Source organism: Coregonus clupeaformis, chromosome 15, assembly GCF_020615455.1.
Source record: "Coregonus clupeaformis isolate EN_2021a chromosome 15, ASM2061545v1, whole genome shotgun sequence".
NCBI classification, from domain to species: Eukaryota; Metazoa; Chordata; class Actinopteri; order Salmoniformes; family Salmonidae; genus Coregonus; species Coregonus clupeaformis.
In genome coordinates, this window is record NC_059206.1 from 35750367 (window position 1) to 35768462 (window position 18096).

Genomic DNA, 18096 nt, shown 5'->3' on the forward strand with positions numbered 1-18096 from the left:
GCCACCCACCAAAACTCACGGACCAGGCAAGGAGGGCATTAATCAGAGAGGCCACAAAGAGACTAAAGATAACCCTGAAGGAGCTGCAAAGCTCCACAGCAGAGATTGGAGTATCTGTCCATAGGACCACTTTAAGCCGTACACTCCACAGAGCTGGGCTTTACGGAAGAGTGGCCAGAAAAAAGCCATTGCTTAAAGAAAAAAATAAGCAAGCACGTTTGGTATTCACCAAAAGGCATGTGGGAGACTCCCCAAACATATGGAAGAAGGTACTCTGGTCAGATGAGACTACAATTTAGCTTTTTGGCCATCAAGGAAAACGCTATGTCTGGCGCAAACCCAACACCTCAAATGTTTTTCATCGGCAGGGACTGGGAAACTGGTCAGAATTGAAGGAATGATAGATGGCGCTAAATACAGGGAAATTCTTGAGGGAAACCTATTTCAGTCTTCCATAGATTTGAGACTGGGACGGAGGTTCACCTTCCAGCAGGACAATGACCCTAAGCATACTGCTAAAGCAACACTCGAGTGGTTTAAGGGGAAACATTTAAATGTCTTGGAATGGCCTAGTCAAAGCCCAGACCTCAATCCAATTGAGAATCTGTGGTATGACTTAAAGATTGCTGTACACCAGCGGAACCCATCCAACTTTAAGGAGCTGGAGCAGTTTTGCCTTGAAAAATGGGCAAAAATCCCAGTGGATGGATGTGCCAAGCTTATAGAGACATACCCCAAGAGACTTGCAGCTGTAATTGCTGCAAAAGGTGGCTCTACAAAGTATTGACTTTGTGGGGGTGAATAGTTATGCACGCTCAAGTTTTCTGTTTTTTTGTCTTATTTCTTGTTTGTTTCACAAAAAAAAATATTTTGCATCTTCAAAGTGATAGGCATGTTGTGTAAATCAAATGATACAAACCCCCCCAAAATCTATTTTAATTCCAGGTTGTAAGGCAACAAAATAGGAGAAATGCCAAGGGGGGTGAATACTTTCGCAAGCCACTGTATGCATGTGAGACACACACCACTTTAATCAAAGGCGCATTTCAGACAAGCAGTCATGCGCATTGCACTAACAATGTGCCTTTTAAAGGTAATTTACCTGACCTTTGCATGCTGCAAATGTCGGCTTAAGAGTTAATTAGCTTTAAAAGTAAAGTACAGTGCATTTGTCTACAATGCGTATTTGATAGAATCCCGACCTAATAAACAGGGTTGAGGTTCAGTTTCCATATTCTGAGTGGATTTGTCATTATTTGTTTGTAAAGTAGGGATGTCACATGGATACCATGACAATAAACACTCAAGATATGAAACACATTTCACATTTCTCCAAGTGTGTTGTTCCTGACGACCAACGAAATGGCTTCTCCTTCACTGGGTAGAATATTTTCATATTTCAAGCATATGAAAATGTAATGCAAGGTATATTTACCAGGGGAAAGTTGTAGACATTGTTGAATTGGGACAATGGAGGCAATAGACAGGAAATGTGAAGTGCTCTGCTGTAGCTCAAACAACAGTCCGTTTTAGGGAATGACTGACCTGGGGATATGACAGAAACAGATGCCTGGTAGGAAGGATAAGAGGCTGGCTCGTGACTATGGCCTCCATGGTGGGAGGAAAGAAAGACAGGAGATAAAAAGGAGTAGAATAATGACAAGACAGACAGAGGGAGGAAACAAGAGCCAAGGGAGCGATAGAGAGGTCGAGGGCGAGTGGTGTGTGTGTGTGTGCATGTTTCTATGCGTGTTTCTATGCGTGTGCCTATCTGCATGAGTGTGTATGTGTGTGTGTGAGCACACGTTCAAGTGCTTGCGATAAACAGACGGCAGCTGGTAAAGGAGATTAAAGTTTCTATCTCTACAGTAACTGACTCTTCAAACCCCCAACTGCTCAGATCCTAAAAACATCCCCCTCATCCCCCTTCCTTCCGCAAGTCCTAACCCACCCCTACTTACCCCACACCCAACCCCCACCCTAAAACTCATCACAGAGCACCGACTGTTTCCTCTGTCTTCCCCCTCTCCTTCCATCTGTGAGCTGACAACAACAGAGGTCCATTAGGAAAGTGTGCACGAGGACAACCCTTGAGATCTTTTTTGGCTATGTCCACTGAGTGGACAGGAAGAGGCTACAAAAACTAAATGGGGCTTTATTCAATACGTATCGCAGAAATTCAGCATTACAGCGTTATTTAAATTTAAAGGCAATGTTCCCGCATTAGCAGAGATTGCATTCACGATTAACGTTGCATATGTTGTCTCAATCGGAAATTACCTCTACATTTCTATTGCGCAATCTGTAATGCTTCAGGGATACAGATTGAATCGAGCCCTCAGTTAATATACTTTATTGTACATTTTCTTTGCAGATCACGGAAATATGTTGGGACAAAGGCCGGGATTTAATCAGATTGCACTTTGTCGGCTAGCACCTTTTAAAGGCAATATTCCCTCGTTCGCGGAGACTGGATTCAAGCTACATATATCGGCTCAATCAGAAATGAAGTGTGAAGTGTGGTATTGTGCGGATCTATCGCTGATTGGATTGAATTCTGGTCTAAAGGGGATTGCCTCTTTTTCCATTGAGGTTTATTTTTGCAGTCTTTTTGTACACACTGTACTGTATGTACACAATATACGGAGCCCAGGGACCCATGCTATCTTTTCATACTGTTGTGTAGTATGTGGTTAGTACATGGGAGCTTATACTGTAATAGATGTTGGATATGCATGTATTTTTGCTCCAGCTAATGTTTTGGATTAGCAACATTTAACAAAGTGGACATACAGATATGACATATAATTCACAGCGAATGAAAATTCAGAGACATGATTAATTATTTCACCAGTTGGTTGTTTTATTTATTTTCAGCAATAACACCAAATGTATTTCTATTGTCTTGGGAGATGCGTTTGAATTGTAAACAATGAAAATGATCAAACACATTTCATAAAACTCCTGACAAGCAGTGTATGACCAGGAAAGGGCAGACCGTAGCCAACCTTCCTAATGTTTATAACAATACATGTCATCTTATAGCTTTGAGTCTCTCATATTTACATAGATACAGCCAGGTTCCAGCTCAATGCAATTGAAACCTCTTGTTTTTTTAGTTTTTTTCTTTCTTTTCTTAAAGAATTATATGTACATCCTTAACCCCTAGCTGCCTGCTGCCAGGGTACACAGTTAGAATGACTTGCTTAATTCATGTATCTATTCTTGATTATTTACTTAAACTGTAAATCAGCTTTAAAGCAGAATTTTGCAACACAACTCTTACAAATAAAGTTTATAATACAGAGCTCAAGACATTGTCTTTCCGATAAAAATTGAAAAAAAGGAAAATAAACAAAAACATATTGCACTTAAAGTCAGGACAGCGGTGGACCTGGTTCGTGGTTAGGGGAAGGGAGAGCTTTCAGCTGAGTGCAATGGGTGAAGCATCCAGCAAGATATCTAAATAAATAGGCAGACCTTTGTACAGGTGAAGCATTTATTGTATTTGTTATGTGTATGAAAAGAGCAACCTCCCAACAGTATTGCTCAGTATACTTATGGAGTGCAGGTTTGAACTTAAAATTATTAAAAAAAAAAACATTTTATGTGTATACTGAAAATGAATAGCAATAAAATCAAGCATGGAAGCTTCATAGTCAAGTGCCTTAATGTCCTGAGAATGCTGCCTCGTTGAGTCCAGGTGGAGCTACAATGAATTGCTTATCAGAACACAGTCAAGTGTTACTTCTCTTTATTCTACGTTCTTTGGAGGCAGCAAGTCTTTTTTAGATTTTCAAGATCTTTTAGAGTGAGAGTGGCACATTTCTGCTTTTGCAGTTTTGGTCCGTTCCATTGTTGGTATTTTTCCATCTTTCTCTCTCTCTCTCTTCTTTCCCTCTGTCTCTCAGTGTCTTTTGCTGTATTACTTGGATGAATGTGATGAGGTGAGACCCTGTGAGAGGGTGCTGAACAGAACAGATGCTGACTATGCTTGAGAGATGTGTGTACACCGTGAACAGAAAAAATATTCAAAACCGGACAAAAACTGCTTTTCGTCCAGTCATCCAGACATTGATCCAGCTATCACGTTTCTCCTTTTTCTCGCAAGCCGTTTGGAAATGGTATTTAAAGCATTGTGAGACATGGAGAAACTAAGACAAAACAAACCTTTGTGTCGTACCAACAGCATTTGAACTGGCTCCAAAGGAGGAGGAGGAGGAGGAGGAGGAGGAGGAGGGTGATTGGGGGTGTAAAAAAAAGAAGAAGGTAAATATCAACAAAAGCGCCAAAACAGTACCGGACTGTCTTCATGTCTGCGGAGGTTTCAGCACCCCATCCTTTCTACAGTACATCCGGACAAATTAATGTATATCGTTATGAAAGACAGACAGTGATCAATTATCAATGAGAGTGATCAGAGAAGTGTCCAGCCGTCACATGACTGTGACCAGCTGTCCTGACTGGGCTCTCCTCTCCATCCTTTCATCCATCCACAATCGGCCCGTCATCATGGTCGTTGTGTAAACAACATCCCCCTCAATCCCACAGCCTAGCTTGCTGTCTCTCTCACACCCAAATTATAGTGGGACAGGAAGATGGCAGAAACAAAACGGCGAACGTATAAAAAAATCAACCTCCCCCTGCTTTCAAGTCTCTGTCTTCTCTCTTTTGTCGTCGTCTCTCACTTTCTCTCTCAATCTCTGTGTGTTTACGACGATGAGGAGGTGGACGTGGTGCTGGCCTTCTTCTGGTTGACTAAGTCCATGTAGAGTTCTGAGCGGAGGAAGCGGGGGTACGAGTCCTTCTCCATCAGGCCGTATATCCTGCGCTGGGCCAGGTCGAAGCAGGAGCGCGTCACATTCTGAAGGTTGTCCTTGGTGTGTTCTCGGGTGTACGAGTCCAAGTTCACCTGAGAGAGGGAACGAGGGAAGGAGGGAGGGGAAGAAGCAGCAGAGCAGGTTAGTTTCAGTGCTACTGACAACTGGTTCAAGCAGTTGGGGCTGATTTGTGATTTGAAGTTTCCACCCGGCTCTCCAGGTTTGAAACAAAAAGGGAAAAGGGGAAAAGTGAAGGAGTCTATTTAGTGCATGTCATGCGGCCAAAGAAAGCCAGTTTGTCAGGAATGATCTCACATCCTCTCCAGCTCGCTCGTTCCCTTGTGGGAGCACCTTCTGACAGGCATTACACATTCATCACCTAACATCTTTAGCGGGGGGAACAATGCTGAGGGGGCCTGCCAAAATCACAGCTTTTTCTATTTACAGCAGGAACAAGTTCATAGCCTAGTTTCTGTCAGGGAAGTGTTAGAAGCGGAATCAAGGCGAGTGAAGTTGGGATTAGAGAACACTATCTTAATTGATGGGCCGCTGACTAAGTCTTTTACAATAAATCAAAGTAAACAATTTGGAAAATGGAAATGGAGACCTCATTTAGGTATAAACATTGCCTAACGGCTAGAGAGGGTAAATGACAGTTGAATGGTATTTACCACCATCCCTTGTGAGTATGGGTCTGTGAGTGTATGGGGATTGCTGCTCACCTCTTTACAAGACTGGATGGCGATGTATTCAGCAAAGACCTTCTTGGCTTTGGACGCCATCTTGGATTGCGACTTAATCTTCTTGTAATCCTCACATGCCAGCCAGAATTCCAGATTCTCCTCGCTGAACTCTGTGCGCAGGAAAGCTCTGAACGCCGCCAGGCCATCTGAAAGGGGGAAGGAAAAAGAAAGACAGAGGTGTGGGTTAGTGGACGTGACTGGAGAGCCATGGCAACACTGCGGCATCTCTCTCAGTAAGGGAGACTACCTAAAATAGCACAGTAGCCCAGTCCATTGAGTCACACTGTTAAAAAGGGGACTATAGCCAGCATGCAGTCACCTCCGAGACACCTATCCATTCACCTCCCATACACAACAGTTATCCAGCATCACCCCACTGACCCTACACTATACTCTGTTACTTTTTCCTGTCATCAACACCACTCATTGGAATGTCTTTTTCCATCTTGTCTCTGAACAAAGAGAAGCCTTTCTTGTTCTAGGTGGGGTCAGTTTGCTTGTCAACCGATTTCTGTTGCTTTGGCTATTGGGATTGGTGTTTTTAATTACTTAAGGAAAAGCCATCAGCAGGGTAAGAATAGCAGGAAGCAGAGTCCCACCCTGCCTGGTCGCCCACACCTTTCCGTTCACATGAACCCCCCTGGGCTGATTACATTACACTAAGAGCAGAGAGAGACTTTCCCTACAGGTCAGCCAGAGGGAGGAAAAGAAAGGGATTCAAGTGTTGTCCCGCTAAGAGAGGGAGTTGAATATGGATTTGGACACCCAGCCCCACAGCACTCAGACCAAGGCTATGAATTATGGAAGCATACAAATATAGCAACACTACTCTGAAGCCTTCTCTCTCTCTCTCTCTCTCTCTCTCTCTCTCTCTCTCTCTCTCTCTCTCTCTCTCTCTCTCTCTCTCTCTCTCTCTCTCTCTCTCACTCTCAGCCACCCAGCCAATAATCTGGTCCCTCTCCCCATACAGTAATGCACGGTTCTATTCATCCACTGGGATTAGTGGGAGAGCTGCAGCAGAGTGCCTCAACAGGCTGCCCATTCACTGCAGGCGTGCAACAACTCACACACACACTGAATTCACATCGCACAAGCAACAAGCAAGGCATGCATGCTTAATGCATGTCAATATGAGCATATTTCCTGCCCGTACCAGACCCATGCACATTGTTCCTTATTCATAATCAATGCAATTGTTCCCCATGCTTCAGTTCAACTTAAACCAGATCCACATAGGACCATATGGCAATCAACCCCAGATGGGCATTAGTAATTTCCTTTATCCCCTTGGGTTTGATTGATTAAATGGATGGAGAGAATAAAGAAGGAGAAGAATAAGAAGGAAAGGCAGACTTACATTTATGGGCCAGCAGCTTGTCCAGAGATTCCCCCCATTTGAGTGCCTCCTCCGGGGTGGGCCTGCAAATGAAAGCGGAGCGGTTCTTTAGCAAGCCCATCTCTGCCAGGTTTCTCATAGTGTGACCCATCCGAAGCCCTATGCTCCACTGTACTGCACTGGACTGGTAAGGAGCGACAGTGTGGTCCTTTGGCTAGTCCTCTGTTGAATTGCTATTCCTTTCTTCTTATTCTCTCTTTCACACTCTCTGGCGCTCTGGGGCTGTGTGTGAGCGAGCGTGTGTGAGTGTGTATGAGTGTGTGTGCATAAATCTGTCTAACTGCCTCCACTGGACTACTCATCTTATACTCCCTCTCACTGCAGCTCAGGAGGCAGGGAGGGGCAGGACTAAGCCGGCCAATGGGGAGAGGGTTTGAACCTGAGGGTCCACCCCCCAGCTTTTATGCCCGCCCTTTCGTCCCTCATTCTCTCTGCTCTCTGATAGAGGATACGCTTTCTCACCTTCAACACATCTGCAGTCTTATTGACATGGCAACACAGGAATATAGGACCCAACCATGTGAATCCATTATAATAACACTACACACACAGATACTACTGGTTCTTTGTTTCCATTTTCTACCTTATTTACATTTGTATCAGTTAATGTTGCAACTGGGCTCTGTGAATAAATTAAATCTATCTCTCTCTCTCTCTCTCTCTCTCTCTCTCTCTCTCTCTCTCTCTCTCTCTCTCTGTGGACAAAACATGTATGTGTCTCTCTACAACATTGCATAATACAGTATAATGTATGACTGACTACCTGTCACATACACAAACAAATGGACCTCCTGCTCGCTCTGTTACTGTTGCTGGCCGATATTTATTGCATTATGCACGCTTGAATTTCTTTTAAATAGCAGTTGAGTAGATGCAGCTTGTGTTCAAGCGAGCATACTCTAAAGACGCAATGGCAGACTATACATTAGACTTATACATTAGCCATTGTACAGGACCAGGACCAGTTTTGTCAATCAAACTAGCCATATAGCTACAGTATAAATACAGTATAGACATAGATACGTAACCACGGATATTGATGTAGTCTGACCGGACCTATCGCTCTGTTAGCAGAGTTGACCCGTCACTGACCCATCAACATTTCACAATGTTGCAACTCAAAATCAAGCACCAAAACACATGCATCAAATCTAATACAGATCCACTCTCTAAAACGTTCTCTATTTAAACAGGTAGAAAAAGGAACATAAATGAACTATACGACAACGCATGGCTTCCTTAACCAAAGCTACAACATCCGCCTAACCTGTAACGGCTATCACATCCGCCTAACCTGTAACGGCTATCACATCCGCCTAACCTGTAACGGCTATCACATCCGCCTAACCTGTAACGGCTATCACATCCACCTAACCTATAATGGCTATCACATCCGCCTAACCTGTAACGGCTATCACATCCACCTAACCTGTAACGGCTATCACATCCGCCTAACCTGTAACAGCTATCACATCCACCTAACCTGTAATGGCTATCACATCCACCTAACCTGTAACGGCTATCACATCCGCCTAACCTGTAAAGGCTATCACATCCGCCTTAGCTTACGGATAACCAGAGATCGTTAAACACTTTGAGACGTAATTAATCTGCTATCCCTCCTCCTTCCTTCCCTCCTTAATTTATGTATTTCTCAACAGTGGCTTTACAAGCGCTTCTTCACAGTGCCCAATCATCTGTCTATCTGAGCCAAGTCATCACCAGCTGGCGTGAGACTCAGAAAGCGGGCATGTGACAAACACACACGACAAACACACAAAAACATTGACAAACAAACATAAGTACACAAAAAACTCACTTTACTGACTTCAAGGACTTGTCGAATTTGCCGGCTGGGTTGCTTCCGGGAGACTCATTCCTCCTCCTCAGGAAAGCAAGCCGGTTCTTCATGTCTTTGGCCCTGAGTAAGGGAAGGATAGACAGAGAGAGAGAGAAAGAAAGAAAGAAAGAAAGAAAGAAAGAAAGAAAGAAAGAAAGAAAGAAAGAAAGAAAGAAAGAAAGAAAGAAAGAAAGAAAGAAAGAAAGAAAGAAAGAAAGAAAGAAAGAAAGAAAGAAAGAAAGAAAGAAAGAAAGAAAGAAAGAAAGGGATGGAGAGAGACAAATAGAGAAAAATGAAGAAAGGGATGTGAAGAGACCAAGGGGGGAGAAGGGGGTTGAGTCTTCCAGAAATTCTAAGCAAAACAATTAAATCCAAGTCATGGTAAACACAGCTCATGTTTAAAGACAAACTCCAGCGGTCCAAATCAGTTCCATATGCTCAAAATCAGAAAAAGGAAAAAAGTGCCAGGGCTGTATACATTTCAGACTTCAGCAGGATATTCAAGTGCAGTAGAGTAGAGTGGTGTCCAGTGGAAGTTACAGCACAGTGACAGCTAATATCTCTCCCTCTCCGTTGTCAATGTCTTCTTTCAATATATCTCTCCTCTAGTTCTATCCCTGGCAGGTCCTTATGCAGGGAGTGAGTGAATCTGGCAGTGAAGGAGGAGAGACTCACTCCTCTGCGCAATCACACCATTCTCCAGGTGCCGAAAGGGACCCTGAGAGGGAGATAACCCAGGGCCGGGGCCCTCGGGACGGGACACGGTGCACAGCTGCACCCCCTCCACCTCCATCACCCAAACTATACCCCCCACCATCAACAACACCCTGCAACACCCCTTCCCATCCCCATCTCCCCAGAGAGGGCATGCCAACCCTAGTCCTCCATGCTATCCAACAATCCCTGGGTGGCTCCTGGCTCCTCCCTCTGACCTCACATGCTTCCTCATAGGGACACGACCCCACACGACTCCCACTTCCTGGTTGATTTCCACTGTGTATTAGCTATTAGCTCACGCGCTAACACGCCACTGTCCTAATCACTGTCAGCTGGCCTAATGCCACCAAGAGCCCAAGTGAGACCACAGGACCCAAAAAAGCATTCCATTTTTGGAGCCTGAAAACACACACACATACAGTACAAACGCTAACACACACATACACACACACACACACATATAATCACACACATGCATACTGTACGCACGCACACCCTCACCCTCTCTCTGCCTGTCTCCAAAGGCCCTCTCCCTACACCTGATCATGTGGGTTTTCCACCCATATATATATATATATTTTGTCCTCAAGCTGGGGCTGGTTAGAGTGATATTGTCTCCTCGTGGAGAAGTTTCTGGAAGTGGCTCTGAAGGCTACGAGATAGAACGTCTTCTCTCCTCTCTTATCTCTTCAGCAGGATGGGAGAGAGAGGGTGATGAAATGTTAGTCAGCACTGTGATCCTCCAGCCAGAGAGAGAGAAAGAGAGAGAGGGGACCATGTGCAACCCCCTCCATCCCGTCCCCCTTACACCGGATGTCTCTGCAATTCTCACTGAGCGAGATCAGGAAATTGATTGTAAAAAGAAAAAAAGGCTGACCTCAAGGAATGTGAACAATCTGTTTCTAAAATCCTGTCCCTGATCAGTGTGGATATTTTAGGGCTATCTGGGTGACAGGCTTAACGGCCATTGTGATTCATCTAAAAACAGAAGGTGATCTTTAACAAGGCACCATAAAAGGTTATAGGTGTTGCATTGGGCATGATTACAATATTCCAGAGTAGGGCTGTATTAAACCATGCTCTATCCAGATGAGGAGCTAGCGCTAGAGTGGAGTAAAATTGGGTCGTTGATGTGGTGAAAAACATTAAAAACATTACACTCTACCTCTGGCACAGTTTTTCTCTTAACAACCCACACTCACCAGTCTGAAGTGATCACTACCTAAAAAAAAAAGCTATTTTAGAAAGGCATAAAATCATCATAGAGAAGTGGAATGTATTGGATTGTTCTATTTTTAGTATCCACCGCCGTTTGGCTTATAACTATGTGAGGTTAAAGACGAATAGGGGTGCCATGCCAATGTATGTGAGAAAAGGCACTCGTTTTCTACAAGCCCTGGAACATTTCTGGTTTCAATACAACTTGGAGTGAACTACGCTGGCCTGGGCTGGGTGGAAAGATATGACAAGGCTGTGAACACTCTGGTCAGTGAGAACTGGGAGAGGGAGCTGAATTCACAATTCTACACTGCCACCTTCTGGCTGGATCAGTGTACGACAGAGATATAGCCCTCCATTCTCAACAATTTCATGTACTGTAGTAGAATAATGACTAATAACATTAAATTGTTTGGTATTAAAAGATGATAACAGTAACAATCCCTTTCTGATTTACAAATCTCACAATTTTTGTTTGAATAAACTACATTATAGTGATGAAAACTACAGGTACATTTAATTTTGCTTAACAGACCATGCTACAACCCACTCAAACCATCTCATTGTTTCAAATCAAATCTAATGTTATTTGTCACATGCGCCAAATACAACAGGTGTAGACCTTATCATGAAATGCTTACTTAAAAGCCCTTAACCAACAATGCAGTTCAAAAAATAGAGTTAAGAAAAGATTTACTAAATAAACTAAAGTAATAAATACAATAAAAAGTAACACAATAAAGTAACAACACCGAGGCTATATATAGCTGATACCAGTACCGAGTCAATGTGCGGGGGCACAGGTTTGTTGAGGTAATTTGTACATGTAGGTAAAGGTAAAGTGACTATGCATAGATAATAAACAGCCAGTAGCAGCAGTGTAAAAACAATGTAAATAGTCCAGGTGGCCATTTTATTAATTGTTCAGCAGTCTTATGGCTTGGGGGTAGAAGCTGTTAAGGAGCCTTTTGGAGCTAGACTTGGCGCTCCGGTACCGCTTGCCATGCGGTAGCAGAGAGAACAGTCTATGACTTGGGTGACTGGAGTCTTTTACAATTTTTTGGGCCTTCCTCTGACACCGCCTAGTATATAGGTCCTGGATGGCAGGAAGCTTGCCCCAGTAATGTACTGGGCCGTACGCACTACCCTCTGTAGCAACTTACGGTCAGATGCCGAGCAGTTGCCATACCAGGCGGTGATGCAACCGGTCAGGATGCTCTCGATGGTGCAGCTGTATAACTTTTTGAGGATCTGGGGACCCATGCAAAATCTTTTCAGTCTCCTGAGGGGGAAAAGGTGTTGTCATGCCATCTTCACGACTGTCTTGGTGTGTTTGGGCCATGATAGTTTGTTGGTGATGTGGACACCAAGGAACTAGTCCACGATCATCTCCTTTGTCTTGCTCACGTTGTGGGAGAGGTTGTTGTCCTGGCACCACACTGCCAGGTTTCTGACCTCCTCCCTATAGGCTGTCTCATCGTTGTCGGTGATCAGGCCCACCACTGTTGTATCGTCAGCAAACTTAATGATGGTGTTGGAGTCGTGCTTGGCAACACAGTCGTGGGTGAACAGGGAGTACAGGAGGGGACTAAGCACGCACCCCTGAGGGGCCCCCGTGTTGAGGATCAGCGTGACAGATGTGTTGTTGCCTACCCTTACCACCTGGGGGCAGCCCATCAGGAAGTCCAGGATCCAGTTGCAGAGGGAGTTGTTTAGTCCCAGGGTCCTTAGCTTAGTGATGAGCTTTGTGGGCACTGTGGTGTTGAACGATGAGCTGTAGTCAATGAACAGCGTTCTCACATAGGTGTTCCTTTTGTGCAGGTGGGAAAGGGCAGTGTGGAGTGCGATTGAGATTGTGTCATCTGTGGATCTGTTGGGGCGGTATGTGAATTGGAGTGGGTCTAGGGTTTCCCGGATGATGGTGTTGATGTGAGCCATGACCAGCCTTTCAAAGCACTTCATGGCTACCGACGTGAGTGCTACGGGGCGGTAGTCATTTAGGCAGGTTACCTTCGCTTTCTTGGGCAAAGGGACTATGGTGGTCTGCTTGAAAATAGGGTATTCAGTAGTTGAATACCCTTGTTTGTGTTAATGCTACTCTATAGACCTATGCCATGAGTCTATAAGTGTTATTGAGTGCCAAGCACGTGAGGCTGCTGAAACGCATCTCAGGCTAAGGCAGTGATGAGGAGGTTACACACATGGCAGCTCTCCGACTACGGCCATCTATCACATTGCTTCTGTGATTATTAGCTCATACACTGGGCCTGAGGGGCTGAGGGCTACAGCAGAGGCCAGTATCAGAGCTCCCACTCCGCATGGTGAAGACACTACAGCCACAGAGGGCAGGCAGGGGACCCCTCTCCCACCACTCCTAACTCTGCATAAAATACCCCGGGTACAGAGCGGCAGTGGAATAAGTTGTGTGTGTTCCTCTCTTCATTAAACATAACCATAACCCTGACAGGGTAATCTGCTTTAAAAACAGCCACATCCCTCTATGGGAGATTATCAAATTAGGATGCTCTCTAATCCCATCCATCCAGAAAATACTTCTGTTACCCGCCATGTTCCCTATCTGCCAGGCCGCGATGTGTGTGTGTGTGTGTGTGTGTGTGCGTGTGTGTGTGTGTGTGCTTGTGTCTGTGTAGAGGGGGCTGGAGGGTCTTTAGCGTTGCAATTATCTCAGGTCTCTCTGTGTTATTCCCACTTCTCCTGGCTCACATTAGAGACAGTAATAGCCTCTCTCCAGGCTAATCCTGGTACCGTGAAACTGGGCCGCACTCCCAGGGATCTCTAGCTAGCTAGGCACTAAGAACTCAAGGGGAAAGCTGGAGCGCTGGGGAGGTGCAGAGAGACACACTGCAATTGTACTGTAGATGTGGTAGAGTGTGACTGTCTGACTGACTGACTGACTGACAGCCATAGGGGCTACAGGGGGGCATGTCAACACCAATGTTAGATCACATAGAGAGATAAAGAACTGCACTGACGTACTAGAAATGTGCAACAACAAAGGAATAACATAGTATAGTATGTTATTGTATGTGTAAAGTATTTAAGAAAAAAATACTTTAAAGTAGTACTTAAGTATTTTTTGGGGGTATCTGTACTTTATTTTACTATTTATATTTTTGACAACTTTTACTTTTACACTACATTCCTAACGAAAATAATATACTTTTTACGCCATACATTTTCCTTAGCACCCAAAAGTACATTTTGAATGCTTAGCAGGACTGGAAAATGTTCCAATTCTAGCACTTATCAAGAGAGCATCCCTGGTCATATTTACTGCCTCTGATCTGGCAGACACCTAAACACACATGCTTCGTTTGTAAATTATGTCTGAGTGGTGGAGTGTGTCCCTGGCTATCCGTAAATAAATTAATTAATTAAATGAAATGGTGCCGTCTGGTTTACTTAATATAAGGAATTTGAAACGATTTATAGTTTTACTTTTAATACTCAAAGCTGCAACATGTAACTTTTTGGGCTACCATACGGCTGGGTGCCGTCACGAGCGCCTGAGCGCATCTGAATTCCAAATACAGTAGTACATTTTATTCTAACCAAGGCTAATGCTGAACATAGGAATTGTCCTACATTGTTCAGTATGTATAAATCAACACTGTACGGACCCGCACCCCCAACTGAGCCGTCTGCCAAATTGTTATCTAAATTCTCAACATTACTCACCTAAAAAACCACAGAGACCACATAAGAAAAACAGGCCATTATTAAGACAAGGCCAATCTCTAGCTATAAATTGAGAAATGTGAGTTATAGATCTGTCATTCTCATTGAAAGCAAGTCTAAGAAGCGGTAGATCTGTTCTATGTGCGCTAATTCTATGCTTCCCGTTCTTAAGTGTCGTTTTTGCATCTTTTACTTTCGATTTTGCACACCAGCTTCAAACACCTGAAAACAATATTTTTGGTTATAGAAAATACATTTCACAGCAGTTAGGATGGTACAATGATTCTCTGCACTATATTTGCTTGTTTTATCACATAAACTGAAATTAGGCTAACTATTAGAATTTTTGCAATTATTAAATGGCAAAGTGATTTCTGCAAAGTGCACGTTAAAATATATTTAAAACCAAATACTTTTACTCAAGTAATATTTTATTGGGTGACTTTCACTTTTACTTGAGTCATTTTCTATTAAAGTATGTTTACTTTTACTCAAGTATGAAAAGTGGGTACTTTTTCCACCACTGTATGAAAGATGCGCAAGATGCACAAAAGCATATTACTGTAAAATCCCAAAACAGAATCAAAGAAAACGCCTGCCTATCATCACCCATTGTCTGGTGCCTACAGTCAGTCCTGCTCTGAACTACTAGATGTTTCCACCATGTCAGTTCATCAGGCTTGTTAAAACACAGCTGTTGTTGCTTTGAAGTGGATCCCTTCTACATCCACCTTCCTGTTCCACCCGGTGGCTCTGTTTCCCACGGTGTACTGGATCCCCTCTCCACACCTCCAGACAGCCCCCATCCACTACAGCCAGGGGAGGGGGTAGAGGGTAGAGGGGTAGGAGGTAGCCCCAGACCCCAAGGTGAGCGCCTTTGGGCTTGTTTTTGCACCGTCCGCCGCTCTGAGATTATTTGCCTGTCCCTGCACCGTGTACACAGAACGCACACATACCTCCCCTCTGTCCGTCTGTGTGTGTGTGTGTTTCAAGTTTTAATGTCACATGCACAAGTACAGCGAAATGCCTTTCTTGCAAACTCTAACCCCAACAATGCAGTAATCAATAACAATGTAATACTAAAAATAACAAGGTGTGTGTGTGCGTGCGCGTGTCTGCATAACACGGCATAGCTGCACGGCATGTCCCTGCTATTCCCCACTATGAGGACAACAACATTCTCATGGAGATATCATGGAGAAAGAGACAGTAGGGTCCTCCCGTTCTTTTACCACAGACTAAATAAGAATGTGGGCTTCCAGAGTCGTTCTGTAGCATAGAGGTAGGCTGTTTCAAAACAGAGCAGGCAAACACACTGAGACAGAAACGTGCCTTTGCAGGACCGCCTGAGCGCATCTGAATTCCATCTGGAAATACAGTAGTACATTCTATTCTAACCAAGGCAAATGCTGAACATAGAAATTGTCCTACATTGTTCAGTATGTATAAATCAACACTGCACGGACCCGTCCCCCCCAACTGAGCCGTCTGCCAAATTTAAATCTAAATTCTCAACATTACTCACCTAACAAACCACAGAGACCACATAAGAAATCCAGGCCGATTATTAAAAGACAAGGCCAATCTCTAGCTACAAGTTGAAGTCTCCTCAAAATAGTTTTAATCACACGGGAGTCCTCTCACCCAGCGACTGGCAAATGAGATTCAGAAGAGAGGTCAGCTAGCCTCCTAACAGCTTTTCAGTAGTACCCCACAGAGCCTAAAACATCACCACCCTCCTTCTCTCCCTCCCTCTCCCTATTTCTTCCTAAAGCAGCAGAGAGCACACAGAGCATACCACCCATGGGTTCTAACTTCTTACCTTTCCAGGTACTTCTCAGAGAAGTCAACCATAGCGGTGAACATGGGCACAAGTCTTTAAGGTCCTGTGTGTAGTCCTGTGTATAGTCCTGTGTGTATAGTGTGTGTGTGTGTGTGTGTGTGCGTGTTAGAGCGTCAGAGCGCGGTGCTGAGGGCAGGGGTAATTCAGTTGTCACATTCCTCTAACCCGGAGAGGCTCTGTTGTGGCTTTATATAGTCCAGGGGCCAGGGGAGGCGGGCCCAGGGCTCACCCAATCACAAGGTGCTATTCTGAGAGGATGGAGCTGCATTCTGTCTGAGCCCGGACAGGCCTGGGTTTTATGGGGTAGTAAATGCTTTCATTTTCACAAATATATAATCACTGTTAATAGCGACTACTGTTACAACTACACCTGTTACTGCTATTACCTCTGTAACAACAAGTAGTAAACCCTCTAATACTAGACTAGGCTGGGTTTCTGTACAGCACTTCGAGATATTAGCTGATGTACGAAGGGCTATATAAAATAAAATTGATTGATTGATTGATTGATTGACTATTACAACTGCTGCAACAACTAATACTGACCTAACCTTGTAGAACTAGCTATTACTACTACTTCAGCAATATGACAACCATCATCACTATCACAACTACTAGACATAACCGGATGTCTGTCAGTGCTGGGGGAGAGAGGTGTGTAGGAATCGTAGCCTTGGGGAAGCTTTAACATCTGGACCCTGTAGCACAGGTGATAATGAACAATGGAAGGGAATCAGAGAGGATATGGAACGCTCAGGAAAACAGCTGTACTACATCCAGACAAGCATGGGAAGAGAGAGGTGGAGAGGAGGGGAGGGGAGGAGGGAGCAGGTGAGAGAGAAGGAGAGGGGAGAGGAGGGGGAGGTGAGAAAGAGGGCGGGGTGAGGAGAGAGAGTGGCCTGTCTAGTAGCCTGTCTGGATAAAGGCCATACCTACTCAGCATTAAACTCCTGTTCCCTCTTACAAACTTTTTCTGGAATTCAATCAAATCTGCTCTTCAAAAACCTACACTTTCTGCTTCCAGAGGCTCCTAACGTGTCGGCTACAATAGACTCTCGCTATAGGCCATCCAAAAACAGGGTGTCACCACTCTGTGTCGACGTAAACTTAACACAAGCACAGTTTTACTGATCGCTCCTGCTCCCTCCCAATTTATAATCCCCTACTGGCCAGTATCTAGGACAGTCAACCGGTGCTAGCTACAACAACCACCTCAAAGCAGACACTAAAGCTATGCCACAGTCACCAGTTAGACCTTACCCAGGACCATTTATTAATACTTAGCCAATTAACAGTCCAAGCTTAATGCCCATTATAGTCTTGGATAGCAGGGTATTAAATACCAGTAAACATTGTCGCAATTGTTTTCCATTCCACAAGGAGTTATTGGTTTATTCCAACTCAGGACCGGCCGATTCTGAACGTGAGATACGAATGCACAACTCAAACATGTCCAGCAACATCAATGCACGATTTATGCAAAACATAAAGTTGCACTAGCATTGATCCCATATTGCATAGTTTTCCTCGAAACAATCTCATGTGTTGATTTTCTCCCTACGTATGTAAGTGGAGATGTGTGTTAAACATGGGCTTTAAGTGGTCTACAGACCTTACGCAAACTACGCAAATCACAAAATGGGCGGCTCCTTGTGTAACATAGTCCTGCTTACATCACTGTGTTGCTATATCAACAGATTTTTGCACAGCTCCAAAATGTGACTCTAGGGAGAGTTCATTACGCTGCTGTGGGGGCAGTGTTGTGTAGGCAATGAAGCTGTTGCTTGGTTCCTTGGTCTGATCTACATAGGCTATGCATC

At 44.2% G+C, this 18096-nt stretch overlaps 1 protein-coding gene across 9 annotated transcripts in view; it reads right to left on the reverse strand.

The window, feature by feature from the left end:
* Positions 1-2838: 2838 nt before the first annotated feature.
* The window catches only part of LOC121582493 (regulator of G-protein signaling 3), a 211445-nt gene continuing 196187 nt past the window's right edge, over positions 2839-18096 (reverse strand). For 6 of the 9 annotated variants that reach the window (XM_041898312.2, XM_045225117.1, XM_041898314.2 and 3 more), the window contains 4 exons: positions 8779-8880; positions 6921-6982; positions 5543-5709; positions 2839-4912 (listed from right to left, as the gene is read on the reverse strand). In XM_041898312.2, coding sequence (XP_041754246.1) covers positions 4712-4912; positions 5543-5709; positions 6921-6982; positions 8779-8880 — 532 coding nt within the window. In that variant the 3' untranslated portion in view covers positions 2839-4711. Of the gene's footprint in view, positions 4913-5542; positions 5710-6920; positions 6983-8778; positions 8881-9277; positions 9557-16255; positions 16438-18096 lie in introns of those variants that run through there. The other 3 variants (XM_041898318.2, XM_041898319.2, XM_041898313.2) reach the window with 3 other exon arrangements.